The following is a 20,557-nucleotide window of genomic DNA, read 5'->3' on the forward strand; positions in this document are numbered from 1 at the left end:
GATGTGAGCATGAATGGGAATTGATGAGTTTGTAGGGGGCAGCATTAGGTGACATTCTAAGCGTGTATCATTTTGCTATGAGCTCAGATGTAAAATATGAAGTCCTTTCCAACTGTGCAACAGTTGTGCCAACCAAATTTCTATCAGTCTGTGCTTCATCCTGCCAGTTGTGTTGTCTCCAATGTCGGAGTACTGTACATATTGCATGTGTGTTATCTGCAAGCACTGAGTTTCTAAAGAAACTTCATACAGCCACCATAAGTCTGCCTTCAACCCATCACCAAGCCCTGGCATTGTGCCAGACTTTACCATTTGCCATTTTTACTGAACCTGAGAATCACTGATGACAATTAGGCCTACTACCTTTTTTATCACCAAAAAATTATGTCCTGCATAGTTGTCCCAGATTAAATTAAAGATACTGGGCTATCATTTGGACAGGCCAAGATGAGTTTGGTGAATTTTTGGGGGCCTTTTCTTTGATAGGAACAGCTGGAGAGACAATGTGGGAGAGAGGATGAAATGCAGCAAATGGAATCCCAAGCCACTGTACATGTGGTGCTCTACCAGGTGAGCTAGCTAGCAGGATGAACAGATAACCCACAAAAGCTAGTTTAAAGCCAGACCTAGCAACTAGGTATCTGACAACTTACAGGATAATGGTAAATGCTAAAACATAGTGTAGCAGTAGCACAAGGAGAGAAGAGTCAGGCTGTAGCGGTAACAGTATGATAATATCTAACAATACTGAATTGAGCAACTGTGTGTTTTATTGATTATATATGCAGTGTTATTGTGTTATTTCTTCTTTCAAAACTTATATGGCTTATATTTATTTATTTGTTTTTGTCTGACCTGATTTTTGCATAACTGGCAATCCATGTGTAGTAAAACTTATGTTACAGTTTTTGTGGATGGTGGTGAGGTATCTAAATAATTTGGGTATCTATAACGTTATAATGTTGTGTAACTTTTGCTGGTTGTTTTTGCATGTGGTGGGTAACCTTATGGTCCTGTTGGATCATTTGCTTCCTGTCTGTTTACCTTCGTTACCACGGTGATGTGCCTTACCCAGACGCTTTGAGCAGTTTGTTGTTGGAGCTACTTAATGTTAGCTAACAGACCTTAGTTTATTAAAATTGCCGCTGTGGCCAGAGGAATGGACTTACCGGCTTCATATTACGGCAGACTTGATAAAAGAAACCCAGTTATTTCAGCCTTTGAACGGGACGTTAACTCGTTTATAACACTGATGAGACGATTCGCTTCTCAGTCGAGCCAAGACAACAACGTGTCTTATGCTAAAGGGTGAGATACTAACGTTAATTGAAGTTAACGTGAGGTGGTTAGCTTTAACTAAACTTTGCAGTCAGCTAAACAGTTACCTGGTAGCTGCCCCAATGACAGCTGTAACGTTATGTCAGAAGAAAAACGTTAACGTTAATATTTATCTAGCTAACTACTATAATCAATTTGTTTATGTTATGGCGTTTAACACTTATTAGTTGTAGCAAACAGGCAGGAAAGGTTTCTCTTTTGAAATTTGAAACTGGGGGCCCACATTATGTCAACCTCACCTTTCCTTTAGAAGCAATGACCAACTCACAAGTTTGTTAGTGGTTCTACACCAATAGGGGCGCTCATTTTTGGCTGAATGTGAAAGCAAAATGTTTAATTTTTGTTTTCTGAATTATTATCAGTATATTAGAGTATTTGTTTATGTAAATTAGATAAACAGTCAATGAAACAGGTGCTCCGATTTAGGATTATTAACATTGTGAGATAAATGTAAAATGTCCTTGTGTCAGTCTGGTTACATTGTAAATTTTAACATTAACATTTTTTGTTATTTTTTATTTTGAAGGATTAAAATCCTCGTGGAGATATGGAAGAAGTACAAACATCGACTGCCTTCGAAGTTGTACCAGGAGCGCATGCTGCAGATTGCAGATTTTCTATTTGGGATAAAGGTAATTCACTGTAGCCTAGATAATACCTACTAATAGTAATAGCTGTCCTCTGCTTTTTCCAACTGCATTTCATCCAAAACTAATTAAATCCATGATTCATAATTTTTTATCAGTATAATGAGGGTGGTGAGAGGAACCATAGTCAGTGTTTTGGGTGCTGTGCATAGTATGCTTACTAGGATATCAGCCATTCAAATAAATAACCTGATGCCAAATGCTTCAGGTTCATAATTCATAATCATAATAAGTTGAAATTTATTTAATATATTTATTTTAGTAATGTCTGTCATAATGCCATAAATATAAGCCATCTTTGAGATGAAAAAGAGAAATAGTTCTGTTACTTGTTGAGCCTATACAATTTGCATGGTTTATTCTACATTGACAACCTCTTGTCCTTTAATGTTGTATCACACTCCTTGCCTCTTTCCTGTCCTTATTATTCATCAGTTGGCCCTATAATTTGTCAGTTTAGTTGGCCAAGATGTCTTTTGCGCAAAACATATTGACAGCTGACATTCCATTTTTCGACCTTCTCCTCTTCATCTGTAGTTGTACCAACTGGCTCTTTGGCATGGCTACAGTCTCCACCTCCTGCAGTTCAATTCAGTGAAAATAACTGACATCACAGATGTGGACCACTTCATGGCTTGCTTCTTCCCTGAAGGTTTTGATACAGACCAAGATATCTTTACCATGAAGGTACACTGTACTATGTGAGCATGTGTGCAGTATGTCTCTGTTTGTGAAATGTTTAACTGTTCACAGACGTTTTTGTCATGTGGAGAAAGGTCATTGACATTTTGAGATATCTGTATCTGATATATCTCAGTATGTAAATTGTGTGTGTGTGTGTGTGTGTGTGTGTGTGTGTGTAGATCCGTGCAATGCAGGGCTGTGCCTTGTGTATATTTGAGCAGGTGAAAAGGCACAGTGTCCTCAGCCAGAAGGGACTCTCTAAACTGCTGCATGTTTTGAACTTCATCAGGATCATGATGCAGGCTTTTCAGCAACATGAGCACCTCTGCTGGCAGATATATAATGGTTAGCACAACTTATATAATTTTGTCCTGTATTTGCTTTTTGTCTGAAAAGAAAATTAAGGAAGAATGAGTTGAGTCATGATTTATCTGTTGCTTAAAGAGAAGTTATAAGATTGTACTGTATTTGATGTTAAATTGCAAAATCTAAACTCCTATTTTCCATATTACTTATCTTTTCCAGGTTCGTTACACATCTACACCATCTGCCGTTACCTGATGACCATGAATTGTAGTGCGCAGGTACTTAGAGATAGATGGTAGATGTTACTTAAGTGACACTACTGATATATCTAGATAGTTTTTGCCATGTCTGGTACACTCTAAATGGAAAGATAAAATTATAAGAATGATACGTGACAGAAGTTGTGAATCAATTGTGTTGTGTCAAGTGTTTAATGATGAGCCACTGGGAGATTTTTCTTACTGGTTGGTTTGGTTTGCGCTAATTTTGACTGAAAAGGTATTTGAGGTTTCAAAAGTGAGCTTTCAGTTATGCATTCTATTATGCACATTGGTTGGAGTCCTTATCCTCCTTCTGGTGTGTTGTGACTGAGAACGACAACATGCAACTCCTATAATTGAGTGGTACTTTTACCAATTGAATGATGTGATATAACCAGAAATTTGTGTGATTTATAATGTAGATAAAATTGTGTGTGTGTGTGTCATGATCCTTTCTTTATACCACCTTTATGATCCTGTCCAGGCTCTGGAGTACCTTCTATGGGCAAGCATTAGTTTAGAGATCTCCATCCCTCTGATGACTGTTAACTATCTGCCATGGATCGTCACACTCTACTGTGCCGTCTGCCACTGTTACTATGACAACCAGGCTGCGGTGCAGGCGGAGGTGAGAGTGGCACGTCATCTGAATCCAGACACCTACAAACACACACTCAACAGAATATTCACAGGCTGATAATAAGTTATACTGTTAATACCAACCGTCACCTGGTGTTGATCTGTCTGCAGATTCCGTTGAACCATATAATGCAATCTATCTGCTGTATGAAGATATTACTGTTCGAAACACATGCTAAATAATGTATTTCTTATGCTTAGCTTTCAAGGTTTCAATGTGTTAAAATAAAATACGGGTGACATGTTTATAATGTATGGACATAAATTGAAATGATATATTAAATATAATTCACATATTGAAGTCACATAGAAAAGGTTCTTAAACTGAATTCCTGATTTATTCTGAAAGTCCTATAACCCATTTGTGGTGCTGTTTGTGTGTCTTAAAACGTTTTCAGGAATTTGCCAGGAGAGCCCTTGGAAAAATCAATGAACTGGCAAAGATGGAGGAGCAGAATGAAGTTCCTACCACCAGAGAGACTCAGAGAGCTTTCAAAGAAGCCTCTATCAAGGCAGGAGACTCCTCTCATCAAAATATATGATGGTGGTATATAGTGGTGATCATTCCCACATTTCAAAAGCATGCAAGGAACATATCGTACATGCAAATGTAAAACTAGGCCAATCTAATCATATATCTAATCATACAGTATCTAATCAATTAAAGTGCCATTTGAAGTGAAGTCTACACAGACCAAGCATGAGATGCCACATTTCTTTTTTAATAACTTGTGCTAGAATAGAGCAAACAGTGGCTCTATTTGTTTTATCAAATTCATCCACTTTCTTTTCAGCTGGCTGCCATGATGTTCAAGCGTGTAGTGTTTGAGGCCAGAAGGAGGCCCAAAAACATGCTCAGAATCAAAAGCAGAAGCACCCTGAAGGACATACCCAATGTAATAAGATCCACCTTACTGCTGTGTCATCATATTCAGTGTTACCTGTCATCTTGAAGTACTCATTGTCACTTTAAAAACATTTGTCAGTGTTGTAGAACTGCTAAACACACGCTAACACCTGTTAAAGTGGTAAATAAAATGTATGTTTGTTAAGTTTGCTGTGAATAACTGCATACTCTCTATTACTGTCTACTTCTTTTGAAACCTTTTGAAAAAGTGATATTCTATTTTTATATATTCTTGTTGGATTTTGTATAATTAATTTAATTGTTACAACTTTTGTTTATTCTTGTGATTGCTATTTCCCACATGTGGCTTATCCCAACTAAAGAGGTATCTCCAAGAGAGCTCTATTTTAATTGTATATCAGTATTAATTGTGGCAGGCTGTTTGCTTGGGTGGTCAACTCATTTTGTGAGTTAATGTTTTTCTTACCTACCTAAATGGTATGCCTGTTTCTATCTACTGTAGGCACCATGGCCTCGTACTACAACAGAGCGCATGCTAATGGGCCTGTTTGACAGCAGCGCAGCACAATTCTTGGGAATCTTGGAAGCACTATGGGATAGCACCAGACGGCCACTGAAGACAAGGATGCCAGATGACCCAGAGCTGCAGGAGGTGATCCTTGAACTCCTGTCTGCTGGCGTCAGTATATTATCAGGTTAGTAAAGCTTGGACATAACAGAAAAACACTCTGCAGTGATTATAGTAAGTGCACAGTTAAGAAGAAACATGACACTGCTGCAAATGCTTTAGAATTTTTCAAATGTAATTGTTTAGTTAAGGTGAGTATTGAGTAATGTACTTGCATGTTCCTATGTGTGAAGGACTCGCAACTACTAGTGAGCCTCTGAGTGCACTGACACCAACATCCACTCTAATGGATGTAGCCATTACAGGTTAGTCACTGTTTTCAATCTCCTTTTTATCTCACATTATACTCAACATGTACAGCACTTTATCATGTGCTGCAAGGTGTTTGCTTTGTGCAATAGTTTGAAATCAGTCAAAAGTAATGTGATGTGTTGTGTTGCTAGGAGAAAACAAAGTACCCATCATGTCTGCGATGAGGTTCATTAAGCTGTTGTTTCAGTACAAGCAGCCAGATGCATTTACTGAACTTGCCAGAGAGATGCTGCGGGTTTTGTCTGTGAGTAGCACACAAGCATCTGCTGCATTTCTCATTTTTCATGTCAATGTGTGCTGTGTCTCTTAATGATCTTGAGCGTCTCTTTGTGTCTCCATGTCAGGGTGTGGAAGGTCAGTCATTCAGGAGGGCAGAGCTGGAGCTTGCTTTACTTGACAGTTTCAATAGTCTGCTGTCTTCCCAGAGGAGCCGTCCTAGAGAGAACATGATTGATGGTAGTAATAATGAAACTTTGGAAACACATATGGACCAATTTTAGATCTTCAAGCCTCTTAAACTTTATGTAGAGAAATGGATATTGATACTGTGATTTTTCTAAAAAGGAGTCTTGTAAACTACAGTATTTATTGCTAATCCTTGAACAGCCTCCTGGCTTCTTTTCCTTATTCCTTGAGGTTGCTTTAAAACAAAATACTTAAAATGAACAAAATTATCAGGACCACTGGTTATTATTTCACTTATTTGCCGTGCTGTTGTCAAATCTTTTGAGTATCATAAGCAAGTTACTTCATGTTAAATATTAGCTGATTAGTGTGTTTTTAAAAAAGGGTTATTATGTTCATAACCTAGAATTAGGCCTCCGTTATCCAAATATCTCAAAGTGATTTCAGGTATCTCTGAATTATATTCAGTCGTGTTGTTTGATATTTCCAACAGAAAGACACAAATCTTCATTCTCAATGAGTGATGAGTTCATCAACCTTGTGGACACCCTGCACAAGTCTGTTTGCAGCTCTACTCCTGTAAGTTTCCATGTTGTTTGAATGTTTATTTTGATCTGCCTAGTATTAGGGTCCAGATTAAAGTTTAGAGCTCAGAGGGGGACTGTATATTCTGTGTGTGTTTGTGTAGGAGTTGCAGCCAGATGTGGACCTGGTTTTGGATGTTTTGTTATTTCTGTGGTGTAAAGTGAAGGTGGTGATGCAGAGGGATCAGCTGCAAAACCTAGAGTTTACACAGTACCTCGAGAAGCTAGATAATTATGACATGGTATGTATTTAAAAAGGTAAGCATTACTGGAACTGTTCAACAGTTGTTGAAATAGGAGCACATTATTATCATATAAATATATATATATATACATATAAAACTGCTATCTTTATCCTCCACAGTGAGATTTGTGAAATGGACTGGAACATTCATTTGGACAGGATAAAACACATACTTCAACTTAGTATATGTACTTCACAGTGTGTTTAATGTACACATCCTACTTATTTCTGTTCATCTGTATGTGATATTATTTGTGGACATATTTGCAGTGGCTGTGGTGTCTGTCTATGCTGTGTGAAGTGGCCTTTGCCTGTGACCTGGCAGCTGTTGACTGCATACTGATGGCAGAGATGATCCACACAGTAGCCATACTGCTAGAGAGTGCAGCTGAACGCAGTAATCAAACACATTGTCCAGGTGAGAAATTAGGTTTCTTCTTCTGTACTCGATCTTGTGTTGTTTTATAGAATATCACTCGATATAGGATAAACTCCCACCGCAGTCACATACACACACATAGACATGTCATTTTTCACAACCCAAAGCTGTGACAATATTATTATTCTCATGTCTTGTATCTAGCTGCTGGTGAAGCAGGCAGTGATGGTGTGAAGCCAAGTGCTTTATTTCTTCTTGGGGTATGTGGATTGAATGTCTGTGTATAGCATCTAATGATAGTTCTGTATATTCGAGCGTATGGATATGATAAGAAGACAAATGTCACATATAATGCCAATGTGCAGTACTCAGTCAAAGTAAAATACAAAAAACATATTGCAAACAAAACTGTTGTCCAATCTGTATGTTTATGTGGCTTGTAGAGTTCAAGTACAGAGCTGCTTCAGAAGGTGTGTGAGGTGGTGGAGAGGGGTCTTGAAGCTCTGTCAAAGGGTGTAGCCCTGCTGCTGCCCAAAGATTGCTCAGCAATCACTGACTCTGCCTTCATGCAGGTAGGCAGTTATCCTGTCACACGTATGTAAAAGAGGTTGGTAAAAAGTCTGTCTATTCATTCTAGATAAATAGAATGGGACAGATGCAAAACGTGTGTAAAATCTACAGGAAATAAGTGTAGATTCAGAAAATACAGTAGGTCAGTGTTGTTCCAACTTGTTTTCTTCTTGTTCTGATAGAAATTTAGTCTCCTCCCTCCATCGACTCCCTCCCTATCTTCTCCGACATCATCAGAAGTGGGAAATGAAGAAGATGAAATAAGTATGACAGAAAAAGAAGAATTGGAATCTAAGACAGAATCAGATATTAAAGGTTCCACACGTGTGTACCTTCTTGCCACCGACCTTCATCTCGAGCTAGACATCATCCACCACAGGGCATCCCTCAAGTTACTGCAGTTAAATGCAGGTCAGACTCACTGCCGCACTGGCAAATTTACTTATGCGTGGTGTGAGAATGAAGTAACGTTTTGCCTACACTGAGTTTGTACTCAATTTTGCAATTTAAATTTTATGAGTGATCTTGCACTTTCTGATTTACGAAGTTGAAATCTCAAACAATAAATCATGGTTACTTGTAGACGCAAATAATGGGTCTAAATATGGTGGTTTATCGTTTATGTATAGTCACAGAGTCGAAACTGTTGGATCGGATCAAAAAGAACAAGGTGTCCAAGGCCCTTTTCCTGATCCAGAAAGCCTTGCTGGTGTACAACAGCATGGAGCCAAATAACAGCAACAAAATCAAGAGTCTGCTAGAGGTAAAACACAAACATGCGCACTTTCTTAGACACAGTCACAACTACGCACTTTCCACATGCACTACAGTAATATGCACCTTTGTTTGTAAATGTGTACATGTATATTTATGTGAAAAGAGATGCAAAATATGCTTGCTTAAAATATGATCTTTAAATTAAAAATACTATATAACCTACACAATACCCTGTTAATACGGCTTAACTGTAATAAACTCTTATTTCTCTAACTTAAGGCAGTGAAATCAACTAGTGTAGTCAATTGTTTGAATTTAAACCTTTTACTTAAGGCCTCAATGGCATAATTCATTTCTCTACATACTGTATAAATGAAAGACCTCAGATGTAGCCACTTTTACTGATGGCAGATGATTGAGGTGAGTCTATGAAATGTAATGAATGTTCAACTGGTTCGTCCGTGTGCTCTTGCCAGGAGGCCTCCACCCTGATAGAGAAAGCAGGCGTGGAAGAGAGAAAACTGTATATCTCCACTATCCCAAAGACTCTTGTCCAAAATCAAGAGAAAGGGATTAAGGAGGAAGAAGAAAACCCTCCACCTCCTCCAATTCTACTCTCACGCACTGACCACTCATTTACCTTTGCCCCGGCACCTTATACCTTGGAGGGACAAGTGAGATTTGCTTTTAATTATATGTCTGTTTACTAATCTAACAATCCAACACAATTTCTATACTTTTCATATCTTTGCATATCTTTCTCTTTGTGCTTTTGTTTCTTTGCAGGTGTGCTGGTACCAGCTCTGTGGCCGTGCAGCTGAGGGCATTAACCGAAAAGTCCGCCTTGGAGACTGCAGCCTGCCAGGAACTGGAAATATGGTACATTTTATCTCCTTCACAGAAGGGTCTAGTGGGACACATTTGTGTCATCTTGTATGGCCTTGTATGTGCCCCTAAAATTAGGTCTGACTTTGTATGTTTAAAGGTACCAGCACTCTCTGGTGAGTGCATGCTGAGGGTGGAGGGGCTGGTGCCCAACCAGAAATATGTGTTTGCTGTTGCAGCCTACAATAGCCAGGGCAAGCTACTGGGCAACACCACAGGGGTGACAACATTCCCACTGCTAGCATCAATGCCAGTACCACTGCTCTCGACGTGGGTTCACTTGGCTCAGGTACACTACACTCTAGTGAAAACTACAACCAAGTAAACACTAGTTTGTCGCCACACCACACTTGTCACTTGCTGGGTACACGTGCTAACACATATGGTCAGATCGCTTTATTTGGGTGTAGGGTAAGGTGTAATGACCATACGAGGAGAAACACTCACACATAGGGATTTTTGGCCCATGTCAAACTGATGGACACCTTCATACTGATGCCAACAGAGCAAGAGAAAAAGCAGGATGATGGTTGTATGGTTTTTGACTTCTCCTTCAGGTGGCATATCAAACAGAGCAGTATGCCATAGCAAAGAGAGCCTGCAGGGAACTGTGGAGCCACTATACGTATCCCGACACTGGGTCCCACATCACACAGGATAGACTCGCTACCACAGGGTGAGGAGGGAAACATATCCACACAGTCATGGTATTTGAATTACTTTGCGTATGCTAATCTCCTTTTACTCTATCCCTATTCACCAACCTGAAGGCTGCGTGTCCAGACCCTGCAACACTCATCTCCTCACCTCTGTCAGTTGTTCCTCACTTCTATATTTGTTGAGACAGAGATAAACATTCTTCAAGGATCGCTCTACTGTGGCTCTTTTAGTGACAGTGGACCTTTTATCTGGGAACAGGTAAACATTTTTAACTGGATAGAGCTGTGTGCATCTACAGCAAATCTGTATTTTCCAAAAGGAATGTAACATAAAAAATATGTTGTATAGTTATTGTTGTTCATCATAGTGTGAAATTGTATGCCCAGTTTTTGCTTGTATTGATGTAAACAAAATATATTTTGAATTAACATGAACATAAATAAATGAGATGTGCACCTGTGTGTATGTAGGAAGCCAGACTAGCGGAGTGTGAGCGAATGCTGGTGGCCATGGACCTGGCGCTGTGGTTGAATGATGATAGTGCTGCTGTGCAAGCTGTTGTAAGCTGTTATAGTCTCTTGGCCCCTGTAATCTTCCATCAGATCACTTGCACCCCTGTGGTACAGGTATGCAAAAACTTCTGTTCAACTTTAGTTTGTTAACAATGGAACATAATACAAGCTGAAAATAATTCACAACTATGTGTTGCTATACTTTTGTCTGTGTTCTGATTTTCAGGTGCTAAAGAAATGCTTGATAGTTCTGGAGGAGAATTCAGGTCTTCTCAAAAAAAAATGGACTGGAAACACTTCAGGGTCATTTATGCACATGATTGCCTGCATCACCTACTACCTGTCGAAGGTGTGTCTGCATGTGTATAAGGACAGTTTATGTGGTCTTAAAAAGGTGGTGTGTGAGTACTGCATGCTAGAAATTACCATTAGCTCTTAACTTGCCTTCATATTGACAAAAATATGCCTCCAAAGAATACTGTGACTTTATAGGTATAATTCCATCAAGGTGACACCCAGCCTGTATTAAAGAACTGTGTCACCAAGTGTAGAGGTACTTTGATTCGCCATTCATAGACATTCAGTATTTAGTAGATGCACTCATCCACAGTGACTTACACTTCTCAGATATCCCAAATGATAACCAACCAGAAAATAATTTCTCATCCTTCATCCTTCATGACCAGGCATTACGTGTGCTCAGGGAGCATCAGATGGCATCTGTGGTGATGGACTGTGGTCGCAGGCTGCTCCAAGAAGTCTATGATGCCCAGCTGCAGATCAGCAGACTTGCCAATGAAACTGTGGGTGAAATGAACAGTGGGAAAGTGTAGCTTTATTTCATGATTTATCCTCAAACTTAGAATGATTTTAGATAATGAAGTTTAATTAAAACTATTCCCAGTGTATTTCCAGATTTCTACAAATGACTCCTGTGTGTGTGTGTGTGTGTGTGTGTGTGTGTGTGTGTGTGCGTGTGCATGCATGGGTGTGTGTGCATAGTCTAAGACAGATCATGCTGCAATCAAGGGTGAAATGAAGGCAAGTTTTCAGTTGAAGGCACTGCACTGGAAGGACAAGAAAATTATCACACCTGAAGCAGCTCTCACAGCAGACAATGGTAACACACAGTGTTACACACACATACACCTGTCTAATTGATTTTATTTTGAAAGTACTGTACATAAGTTAAAAAAACAAGGTGGCATCTGCCTTGTTAATAGTACTTAAAGCCATGTTTGTTAAAATATGCCAGGATAGCTTTTATGTCAACATTTTGGCAACAAATAATACACACCAGATGAAAGTTGACAGTAAGAAAAGAAATACAGTAGTATTAACAAATATATATCTTTTATAATACACTTTTGAGTCTGCTGTTACTTTCTAACCTTATTCACCAAAACAATCACTACTTATGTAACATATCTCTTTAGTAAGACAGATTCAAGTTTTTCATTACATTTTCATTTACGTTTAAGGATCTTATTTGTTTTGTGAACAATTTTATACACTATGTCAAGCATAATAGATCATATCACAGTTACACATAGCTCCAAATAGTATTTTTTCCTAAGCTCCACATAGTATACAACTGTCTTTTTTTTAGTAGAGATTTCACGCCCGCTGACTGGCTGTGAAGATCCCACCATATTATATGAGCTGATCTCCAAAAGCACATTAAAGGATGCCTATCGTGATGGTAAGTAGCACACACATACTTTTGAATAAATGAATAAGTATTCTTGTTCATTCGCTCCTGTGTTTTTGTGTATGTGTTCTAGTGATGAAGCACAGACGCAAGGAATATTTTATTGAGTTTGCAGCACTACTTCTCCAGAGAACCATGGAAGAAGGCCACCCAGACCTTGTGTTAAAGTGGGGGCAATGCACATTTGAATTTCTTTCCAGGTGTGCCTTTAGGAATGTATACTGTTTTATTCAAAATGTCAAACAACAGATTACTGTCCACTTACTTATACAGCATACTGCAATGTATTATTGATGGTAGCGGTTTTGCCTACGCTGGTAAAGACTACAGCATGTGAGTGGTTCTCTCTTTGTCAGACGTGACGAGGTGATGGGACTGTCCACAAAATGTCTTGAGGGAAACAGTCAGAGTAAAAGAAGAAGTATTGGTCAGGCTCCAAAAGGAAATGAACCACTCCAGGTGAAAATACAAATTATGCGCAAAAATACACACACATACATGTATAGAAGGACATAAAATATCCTGATGTGTCTTTGTAATGTACTTTTTAATGATAAATGACTAGGATTTTGCTGAAATAATATTTTAAAATTTTGTCTTAAAATAAAATACAAATATAAATACCATTCTCTGCTTTTTGAATCAGAACAAGAATGCAGCTTCTCACGATGATACAAGAAAGAAACTAAAGCAGAAAAAGCCACACAGCATGCTTCAGAGAGTGAGAACTAACAGGTACATATCTCTGTGTGTGTTCATCTGTGTGTTGGTGATGTCTGTGTTTTTGTGTAATTATATGTGTGATTTCACAATAACTAAATGTGCGTTGGGACTTCTATTTACTTCTATATGTGTGTGTAGGGATATGCAGGCTGTGGAGAACCTGCTAACCTTAATGTCATCTATGGTGCAACGCCACAAGAAGCAGTCTCAGCTGAGGAAAATGTGCTGTGAGGAGAGGGTGTGGAAGTCTCACCTTAACTACAGCTTGGCTCAAGCCCATTTAGCACTCCTTTACCAGGACCTAGACCAGCTGCATGGAGGAACCCTGCAGCACAGGTTCACTAACAGAACACCAGCTACTTTACTTTTCTGTGTTTTTTGAGATATTTAATGTTGCTTTTGATATCTGAGGTCAGACATAGTAGTATGTGTAGTCATTATTGATTTGAATGACTGTATATTCATGAGTGTATTCCTATAATATTATGAACTGTATGTGCTGTGTTTCAGGTACAGCCAATTAGATCCCTTGTGTATCTCTCTGGCCTACTCTGGTGTCCTATTGCGGAGGAACTCACAGCAACAGCAGTCTTCTGAATATAAGATTGTCTCAAAGAGAGACTTCCCTCACTCCCGTCTTAGGGATTACGTGGCTGCACACAAAGACAGGAGCGAAAAGGAGGGTGAGAAAAATGCCACACTGAAGAATTAAAAGGAAAAAATATCACCTGGTCTATGTTTCCTCACTTGTTTCAACCTTTTCTTCCAGCAGTCAGAGTTGATGACTCTGTCACAGAGGAGAGTTGTGAGGAGGGAGAGGACTCCTCTCAAACTGTGGAACCAGAAATAAAGATGCATAGACGTACTGATGTCTTGCTGCTTGACTCACTTAATAAAGCTGCTTTACATCTCCAAAGGGCCATGGTATTGTATACACATACATGGGCTTACACTCCCACACAAGTATAGAACTGCTGACATTACATGTGACCATACAGTGTAAATCCAGGCATTGTTAACTTTTTTGTCATATACATTTTTACATTTTATCTGTATGTGCTATTGATATTACTAATAATTATAATAATAAAAAAGTATTTCATGTATCTGTTAAAATTAATATTTTCCAGGTGTTGGCCCATCGTGGAAGCCACTGGACCACTCTGCTCTGTGTGTGTCAGACTGTGTGGGAGCAAAGCTGCAGAATCTCTATCCTAGTACAGAGAGCTGCTCAGCTTGAACCTCCCTCTCCCATCACAGCAGACCAGCTGCACACCACCTTCACCCCGCTACTGGTGCTGGCTGCCGACCTAATCATGGACATGCTGAACAGACTAGGAGTAAGTGTTGCTTACAGCCATATACACACACTTAACTGCTTGTTTACAGTTTTTTCTGATTGCTTAAGCACATTTTTTGTAACTATTGGCTATTTTTTTTCACCCAATTATTAAAACATTGTAGTTCTCTTGCAAAAGCGAACACAGCTAGATTAACTCTTCACACCTTCGTAAAAATGGTGTTTTCGTATCAAACAGTAAACACAAGCCATCATCTACTAAGCACACAATGTGCCAACTACACACTGATGTATGAATACAAAACACATCTGGCTTTTGCTTTCTCTGTGTACAGATGTCAATTTGAGGTCATACTTTTGTCATAGTGTCATGTAAATATACAAGGATCCAAACTTCAAGTATTGGTGTTTATTCACACTCATCAAAACCAAGACAAAGTCAGAACACAAAATAGTAATTTCACAAAAAAACAAAAAAAAAACAATCAGCCTACATCATATCGTCTTTCTGGGTCTGGCCACAAAATTTCGTCCACATCGCATGCGATATCCTCCAGTCCAAGGCACCGGGGAAAATATCTCCTTGAATGCCGTATCCAGTCCTGACATGATGCCTGGTCAATATCTCCACATGCCTCCTCCATTGCCTGTAAAAGGGCTACCTGTTGATGAGGAGGACGGTCGTACACTTTCCAGCGCCAGGCAGAAAAGAACTCCTCGATGGGATTTAAGAATGGAGAGTATGGAGGGAGGTTGAGTGCCATGAAGAATGGGTGGTCTGTAAACCAGTTGCGGACCAAAGCAGCCCTATGGAAACTAACATTGTCCCATATGATGACATATCTGGTCTGCTCTGGTCTCTGAACAGTGAGCATGTCATGTAAGGTGTCCAGGAATGCAATAATGTGTGCAGTGTTGTATGGGCCTATGGTTGCATGATGGTGAACAACACCATTTTGGCTTATAGCTGCACACATGGTTATGTTACCACCACGTTGTCCTGGGACGTTGATGATAGCACGGTGTCCAATAATGTTCCTGCCACGTCTCCTGGTTTTACTGAGGTTAAAACCAGCCTCATCTACAAAAAGTAGCAAGTACACGACTTAGTGCAGAAATGCTTACACTGTGTATATTTTGAAAGATGGTATCATTATCAATTATGCGCTGCGGTATTTCACGCAGTCTTATTGCATTATTGGCAATCCCCATGTTCACTATATGGGTCTCTTGCTCTGGAGTGAACATTCTTCCTCTGCCCCCAACATGTGGACGTCTAGCAATTCTGTAAAGTAACAATTTCAGTATTTTTAGCATATATGGTACTGTTGTGTTTCTCATTAGAGTATGGCAGTGCTACAAAGTACTTACCGATTCTCATTTCGAAATGTCCTAATGATGCTTGCCACAGTGTAGCGGCTCAAATTAGGCTGAACCCGTTGGCCAGCTTCCCTCAGGGTCATCCCATGGTTGATGACATGGTCCACTATTGTAGCTCTGATGTCATCAGTTATTCTATTTCTTACTCTTCTTACCCTTCCTCTTTCCCCTCCTCGTCCTCTTCTTGCTCCTCCTTGTCCTCTTCCTCTAACTTCCTCTAACCCTCTCGCTTCTTCAACTCCACGTCCTCTCCCTCGGCCTCCTCGGCCTCCTCGGCCTCCTCGGCCTCCTCGGCCTCCTCTGATTCTCACTCTTCTCACTCTTACTGCTCGTTCCATTGTACTCCACACAGACAGCTTACCTGTGGCTTATTTATAGTGCTTAGGCTGATTGCAAAGTGAACTAATTATCTAACAGTTTTCACATGTGAAAGTGTGCCAGACAGTTGGCAAAATAGTGTTAATGATAGCCATACATGTGTATAATTTTGCTAGGAGTGTGTTGGAAATTTGGTAATTGAGTGTGAGTTGTGTTTAAAGTTCTGCAAAAAGAGTGTTGTGCAGTGAATTGTGCCTACAGTTTTGCTAAGTGTGTGTTACAAAATTGCAAACTGAGTGCAAAGCAGTGTTTGTGCTTTTAGTTTTGCAAACTCTGTGAGTGGTTTTGCTATACGTATTAATAGTTTTAGAAATTGTGCTACAAGAATCACGATTAGCGCTTAAGCATTCAGAAAAAACTGTAAGCATTCAGAAAAAACTGTAAACATCATACACATAATTATTCCTTCCTAATATATTATATATAAAAAAAAAAACTAGATTGCAAAGATTGTCCATAGGCTGCCAGTGATTGTTATGGTCACTACAGCACGGAGGTGCACACAGGTGCATCTTGTCATCTGAACAAAAACACATTTACAGCTACAAAGGGAGGATGGCACGGTCCTGTTTGTGACTTTCATCTTTATCTTTGTCCAAACTAGCTGTGGAGTTTGTATGACAGCGACTTGACTGAGGAGGAGCTTGAATCCAGTCTCCACTTCTCAGCCCCACTAGATGACAGCACTCAGGTGGACCTGCGTTTCGTCCGCACCTTGGTGTTGCACACTCTGGAGCGTCTCCATGACAGTGGCAAATGGGAAAGCCTAGCTCACTTTGCCTTAGTTTTCAACTCATACACACGGTGCATAAGATACATTTACACTAAGCACTGCTCTTTTTTAACATTGCCATATTTTTGTTCAGTAACAGGAATGTGTGTGTTTGTGTGTGTGTGTGTGTGTGTGTGTGTGTGTGTGTGTGTGTGTGTGTATGCATGCGCCTGCATCTATATGTCTATTGCAGGGAACGTTATGCCTTGATCGTAACTCCTCTACTAGTCCATGCTCAGAGGAGGCTGCTTGAAAGGGTTAGTTATTTTGGAGGACCTGCAGTTCCACAACCACACCATGTCAAGACACAGAAGGCCACTGGCAAGCAGGTAGCACATACCAACACACAGAAACATGTTCAAGCATTGTAATCAAAGTGTAACGAGGAAAACCAAGCCAAAAACCAGTTTTACAGAAACACTGTGGCGTATGTGTTTATTTTCAAGAAATATTGTTTTCAGGCTTTTCTTTGTTTTATTTTTCGGCTTTTGTTTATGATGCCATATAATAAATTAACGAAATGAAAAGTATGAAATCTGATGATAATGTCTTGAGAGGTTGTATGGTTATCATTCAGCATCACAGAATCATGTGTTTTCTGTCCTGTTGAATCTGTTTTGCGTACACTTATGCATTGTACAGTATATATTGTACTGAATGTGTATATATGTGGTGCTTCTCTTTTCTATATTTCAGGTAACTTACAGGAGCTATGCAGGCTCCCAGCTGCTCAGTGGGTGGACGCCTTACCCTGCACAGCAACCACACATTCGTAGAAAAACAGCACTCACAAACTCCACTCCTGGAGACGTAGTTGATCTTAAAGGTTTGCAGCCAGCCTCATGTCAAAATATTTCAATCTCACAACATGTTTTGACAGGTTGTGTTAACATATATAATGTTTCTTTCATGTATGTTCTGTGTCTAAGGTGCGGAAATACAGCAATCCATGTCCCTTGTGTGCGTTCCTCTGGATGTAGAAGACACACTGAGCTGTTACCGTCAAGCTCTTGAGAGAAGACCATATTCTCTTCAGGTCTTCCAGCATAGTCGCTCATTGCTGCAGCTGCTTCTGGCATACACACAGCCCTGTGAGTTGAGTGCCGATTGAGTGGACACACACACATACTCACTCAGAATACGACTGTTTGAAACTCTCACTGTTTGCACTGCTTGTGTCTCTCTCTCCAGGCTTTGCAGCACAGTTACAACCCTGTCAGAGCAGAAATCTCAGCCACTGCGCAAGCCGGGTTGATTTCAGTCCCATCGTTATGCCCAATCCAAACATCCAACCTTGCGACCTGACAGAGGAGGACTACAGTAATCCAAATGCTCTTTACAGCCTCCCTGTCAGTCCTGACCACATGCCAACTGTCACAGCTGCGTACTCCACCTCCATTAGTAAGAACACAATATACTTAAAATTCACAGAAATACTTCTATAGCACACTTTATATAAACGCGGTAAGTATTGTGAAGTGGTCAATAGGTGGGACACTGAGTGAAATGTGTTATAGAAAGACTAAATGACAAGATAATTGCACAGAATATCTGGATGAAGTATGTGTCAGCCTGTCATAAATGTCTTACTTCCCTTCCCATCTCCGCCCAACCTTTCTTCAGAGTATCTTCAGGCCAACGGTCATGACTCCCTCAGAGTTCTGGCACTGCATGAAATGGGAAACCTACAGTTCTACAATGAAAACACACGGTTAGGATCTATTGGCTAAGTGTGTATGTGTGTGCGTGTTAAAGCAAGCCTACAGACTTTTATTTATATCCATTTACCTGTAATTATACAGCAACCCTCTGTAAGTTGAGCTTTTAAGGATTTTCCTTACATTCTTTAATAATTTCATTCCTGCTTCTGTTTTATCTCTAGGGCAGCACACTCGTACTGGAGTACAGCTGTAGATTGTGCCTTACAGAGCTCAGGCACTTTAGACAAATGGGATGGCGTGTCCTTTGGGGGTGGCTCCCTGCAACAAACTCTGAAACAGGCTGGCATTTGGGGATGTCTACAGGCTGCAGAGCTCACTGCTAAGATTGCACAGTAGGTTTCTGTGAGGTTTGTCATTAATTTGATGTGCTTGTTCATGTGTTATGAGCATATGCATTTAAAACCTACCTGCTCCTGAGGGATGTGTTTTGATCTACAGATATATCTTAACTTCTGATATCACCCAGCGGACCAATTGCTGTCTCCTGTCTGCTCATCTCTTTAAGGTAATACTTCCAGGGGATGTTAATCTCTCTCATCATAAGCATGGTTTTTACTTGCTGCTGAAAGCACTATGGAGGAAATGATGACAGAAGAGTTTTTTGCTCTTATGACTGTACACTTGTTTTATTGTGGGTTTGTGTGCTTTCTTTCTGACATGCTTGTGTGTGACCCACTTCCGTAGTGTGTGCTGTGTTGCTCCCCTGGTCAGCCCCAGGCCGACCTCCAGTACGCCTTTCACAGCATCGGAGATGAACTGCTCCCTGGAGTCGACCTTTTCTCTGAACCCCACAGGGTTCACCTTGGCACCATTGTAACCTGCCTTAACTTTATCTGCCACTGGCTTTTCACCACAGGCTACCACATCACGGTACACACACAAACGCTGCTTGTCTATCCTCATTTTGAACTGCATTACTCAAGATAAATAATTAACTCAGTGTTAACTCACGTTTGTAATTTTAGCTACTGCCCATACTAGCCCTTTACCTACATATTGTGGGAACCAGGTGCAGAGATTTGCAACGCGCTGTTGAGGGCAAAATACTTAAGGTCAGCATTTGTGTTGTCTTGTTCTCTTCTATACATACATGTCAATGTTTTTCCTTTCATGGTTCTAGTGGAATTTTTCATCTGGGTGGGTGTTTTCTGCAGGTACGTGCCCTTACTGAACTGTGTCTGTTCACTGAAGCTGTAAAGGAATCTGTTCAGCTCACACAGGGAAAAGGGGTCCTTCTGCCTTATGGACACTTCATCGCCAAAGACAGTCTTCAAGTATGAACACACACATACGTTCTCTCTTTGCCTTTTTCTCGCTTACCTTGTTTAAACTGATAATGTTAAAAGGTCGCTATTGTTGACATATTCTATGTAGACTTCTACTTAGAATTTTAACCTTGTGTTTATTATACTGTAAATCTGAATTTTAATGGAATATGTGAACACATGGGCTGTTTGCCTACCACCCTCTTGGAGAGATCTATGGACTGGTTCCTTCTGATCTAATTTAAATATTAGTGGCAGACGGACTGTCTGCTCAGTATTGAAAGAATTGTTCATACATTTGAATAAATATCATAAAATGTGCTTATTGTGCAGCCTGTGAAGACATTCTACAGCAACAAGTCTCTCCTGGACAATGCAGAGGTACTTTCTATGTAGGATTTCTTCAACTTTCTTAACAATTTCTGGGGGCATTTCATCAGTGTAATTATATAAGAAATCATTAAAGGACTAACCATACTACCAGAGCTTGTATGGTGCTTGTGCAGTTTTCTTTGCTTTTACCTAATATCTTCAACCCATCAGCCTTTCTGAGACATTTAAAAACATCAGTTCAAATCAGCCAAACACTCATATGAATTCACTGACAAAAATATACACACACTTATACACACAAATACTTACCCTTCCAGCTGACCCGTCTATGTGCTG

General features: G+C 39.9%; 1 protein-coding gene across 4 annotated transcripts in view; it reads left to right on the forward strand.

Annotated features, from left to right (window-relative positions):
- Positions 1–1,035: 1,035 nt before the first annotated feature.
- The window catches only part of LOC119895424 (cilia- and flagella-associated protein 54-like), a 33,106-nt gene continuing 13,584 nt past the window's right edge, over positions 1,036–20,557 (forward strand). For 2 of the 4 annotated variants that reach the window (XM_038708548.1, XM_038708549.1), the window contains exons 1-48: positions 1,037–1,308; positions 1,865–1,970; positions 2,523–2,672; positions 2,849–3,014; positions 3,195–3,253; positions 3,720–3,863; positions 4,273–4,386; positions 4,669–4,770; positions 5,245–5,437; positions 5,604–5,675; positions 5,814–5,926; positions 6,027–6,138; positions 6,581–6,666; positions 6,776–6,913; positions 7,186–7,333; positions 7,499–7,554; positions 7,738–7,866; positions 8,047–8,275; positions 8,494–8,627; positions 9,058–9,255; positions 9,368–9,460; positions 9,567–9,755; positions 10,024–10,142; positions 10,237–10,384; positions 10,597–10,752; positions 10,865–10,987; positions 11,325–11,441; positions 11,641–11,758; positions 12,248–12,340; positions 12,423–12,549; positions 12,706–12,808; positions 12,996–13,084; positions 13,211–13,408; positions 13,583–13,755; positions 13,842–13,996; positions 14,203–14,412; positions 16,735–16,934; positions 17,096–17,231; positions 17,599–17,728; positions 17,832–17,993; positions 18,094–18,303; positions 18,526–18,613; positions 18,785–18,955; positions 19,062–19,128; positions 19,308–19,493; positions 19,589–19,675; positions 19,778–19,897; positions 20,222–20,269. In XM_038708548.1, coding sequence (XP_038564476.1) covers positions 1,160–1,308; positions 1,865–1,970; positions 2,523–2,672; positions 2,849–3,014; positions 3,195–3,253; positions 3,720–3,863; positions 4,273–4,386; positions 4,669–4,770; positions 5,245–5,437; positions 5,604–5,675; positions 5,814–5,926; positions 6,027–6,138; positions 6,581–6,666; positions 6,776–6,913; positions 7,186–7,333; positions 7,499–7,554; positions 7,738–7,866; positions 8,047–8,275; positions 8,494–8,627; positions 9,058–9,255; positions 9,368–9,460; positions 9,567–9,755; positions 10,024–10,142; positions 10,237–10,384; positions 10,597–10,752; positions 10,865–10,987; positions 11,325–11,441; positions 11,641–11,758; positions 12,248–12,340; positions 12,423–12,549; positions 12,706–12,808; positions 12,996–13,084; positions 13,211–13,408; positions 13,583–13,755; positions 13,842–13,996; positions 14,203–14,412; positions 16,735–16,934; positions 17,096–17,231; positions 17,599–17,728; positions 17,832–17,993; positions 18,094–18,303; positions 18,526–18,613; positions 18,785–18,955; positions 19,062–19,128; positions 19,308–19,493; positions 19,589–19,675; positions 19,778–19,897; positions 20,222–20,269 — 6,414 coding nt within the window. In that variant the 5' untranslated portion in view covers positions 1,037–1,159. Of the gene's footprint in view, positions 1,309–1,864; positions 1,971–2,522; positions 2,673–2,848; positions 3,015–3,194; positions 3,254–3,719; positions 3,864–4,272; positions 4,387–4,668; positions 4,771–5,244; positions 5,438–5,603; positions 5,676–5,813; positions 5,927–6,026; positions 6,139–6,580; positions 6,667–6,775; positions 6,914–7,185; positions 7,334–7,498; positions 7,555–7,737; positions 7,867–8,046; positions 8,276–8,493; positions 8,628–9,057; positions 9,256–9,367; positions 9,461–9,566; positions 9,756–10,023; positions 10,143–10,236; positions 10,385–10,596; positions 10,753–10,864; positions 10,988–11,324; positions 11,442–11,640; positions 11,759–12,247; positions 12,341–12,422; positions 12,550–12,705; positions 12,809–12,995; positions 13,085–13,210; positions 13,409–13,582; positions 13,756–13,841; positions 13,997–14,202; positions 14,413–16,734; positions 16,935–17,095; positions 17,232–17,598; positions 17,729–17,831; positions 17,994–18,093; positions 18,304–18,525; positions 18,614–18,784; positions 18,956–19,061; positions 19,129–19,307; positions 19,494–19,588; positions 19,676–19,777; positions 19,898–20,221; positions 20,270–20,557 lie in introns of all 4 variants that reach the window. The other 2 variants (XM_038708551.1, XM_038708550.1) reach the window with 2 other exon arrangements.

The sequence above is a fragment of the Micropterus salmoides genome, unplaced genomic scaffold, assembly GCF_014851395.1.
Source record: "Micropterus salmoides isolate LMB-PRFRI ecotype aquatic unplaced genomic scaffold, ASM1485139v1 Ms_hic_scaffold_9, whole genome shotgun sequence".
Taxonomy (NCBI): Eukaryota; Metazoa; Chordata; class Actinopteri; order Centrarchiformes; family Centrarchidae; genus Micropterus; species Micropterus salmoides.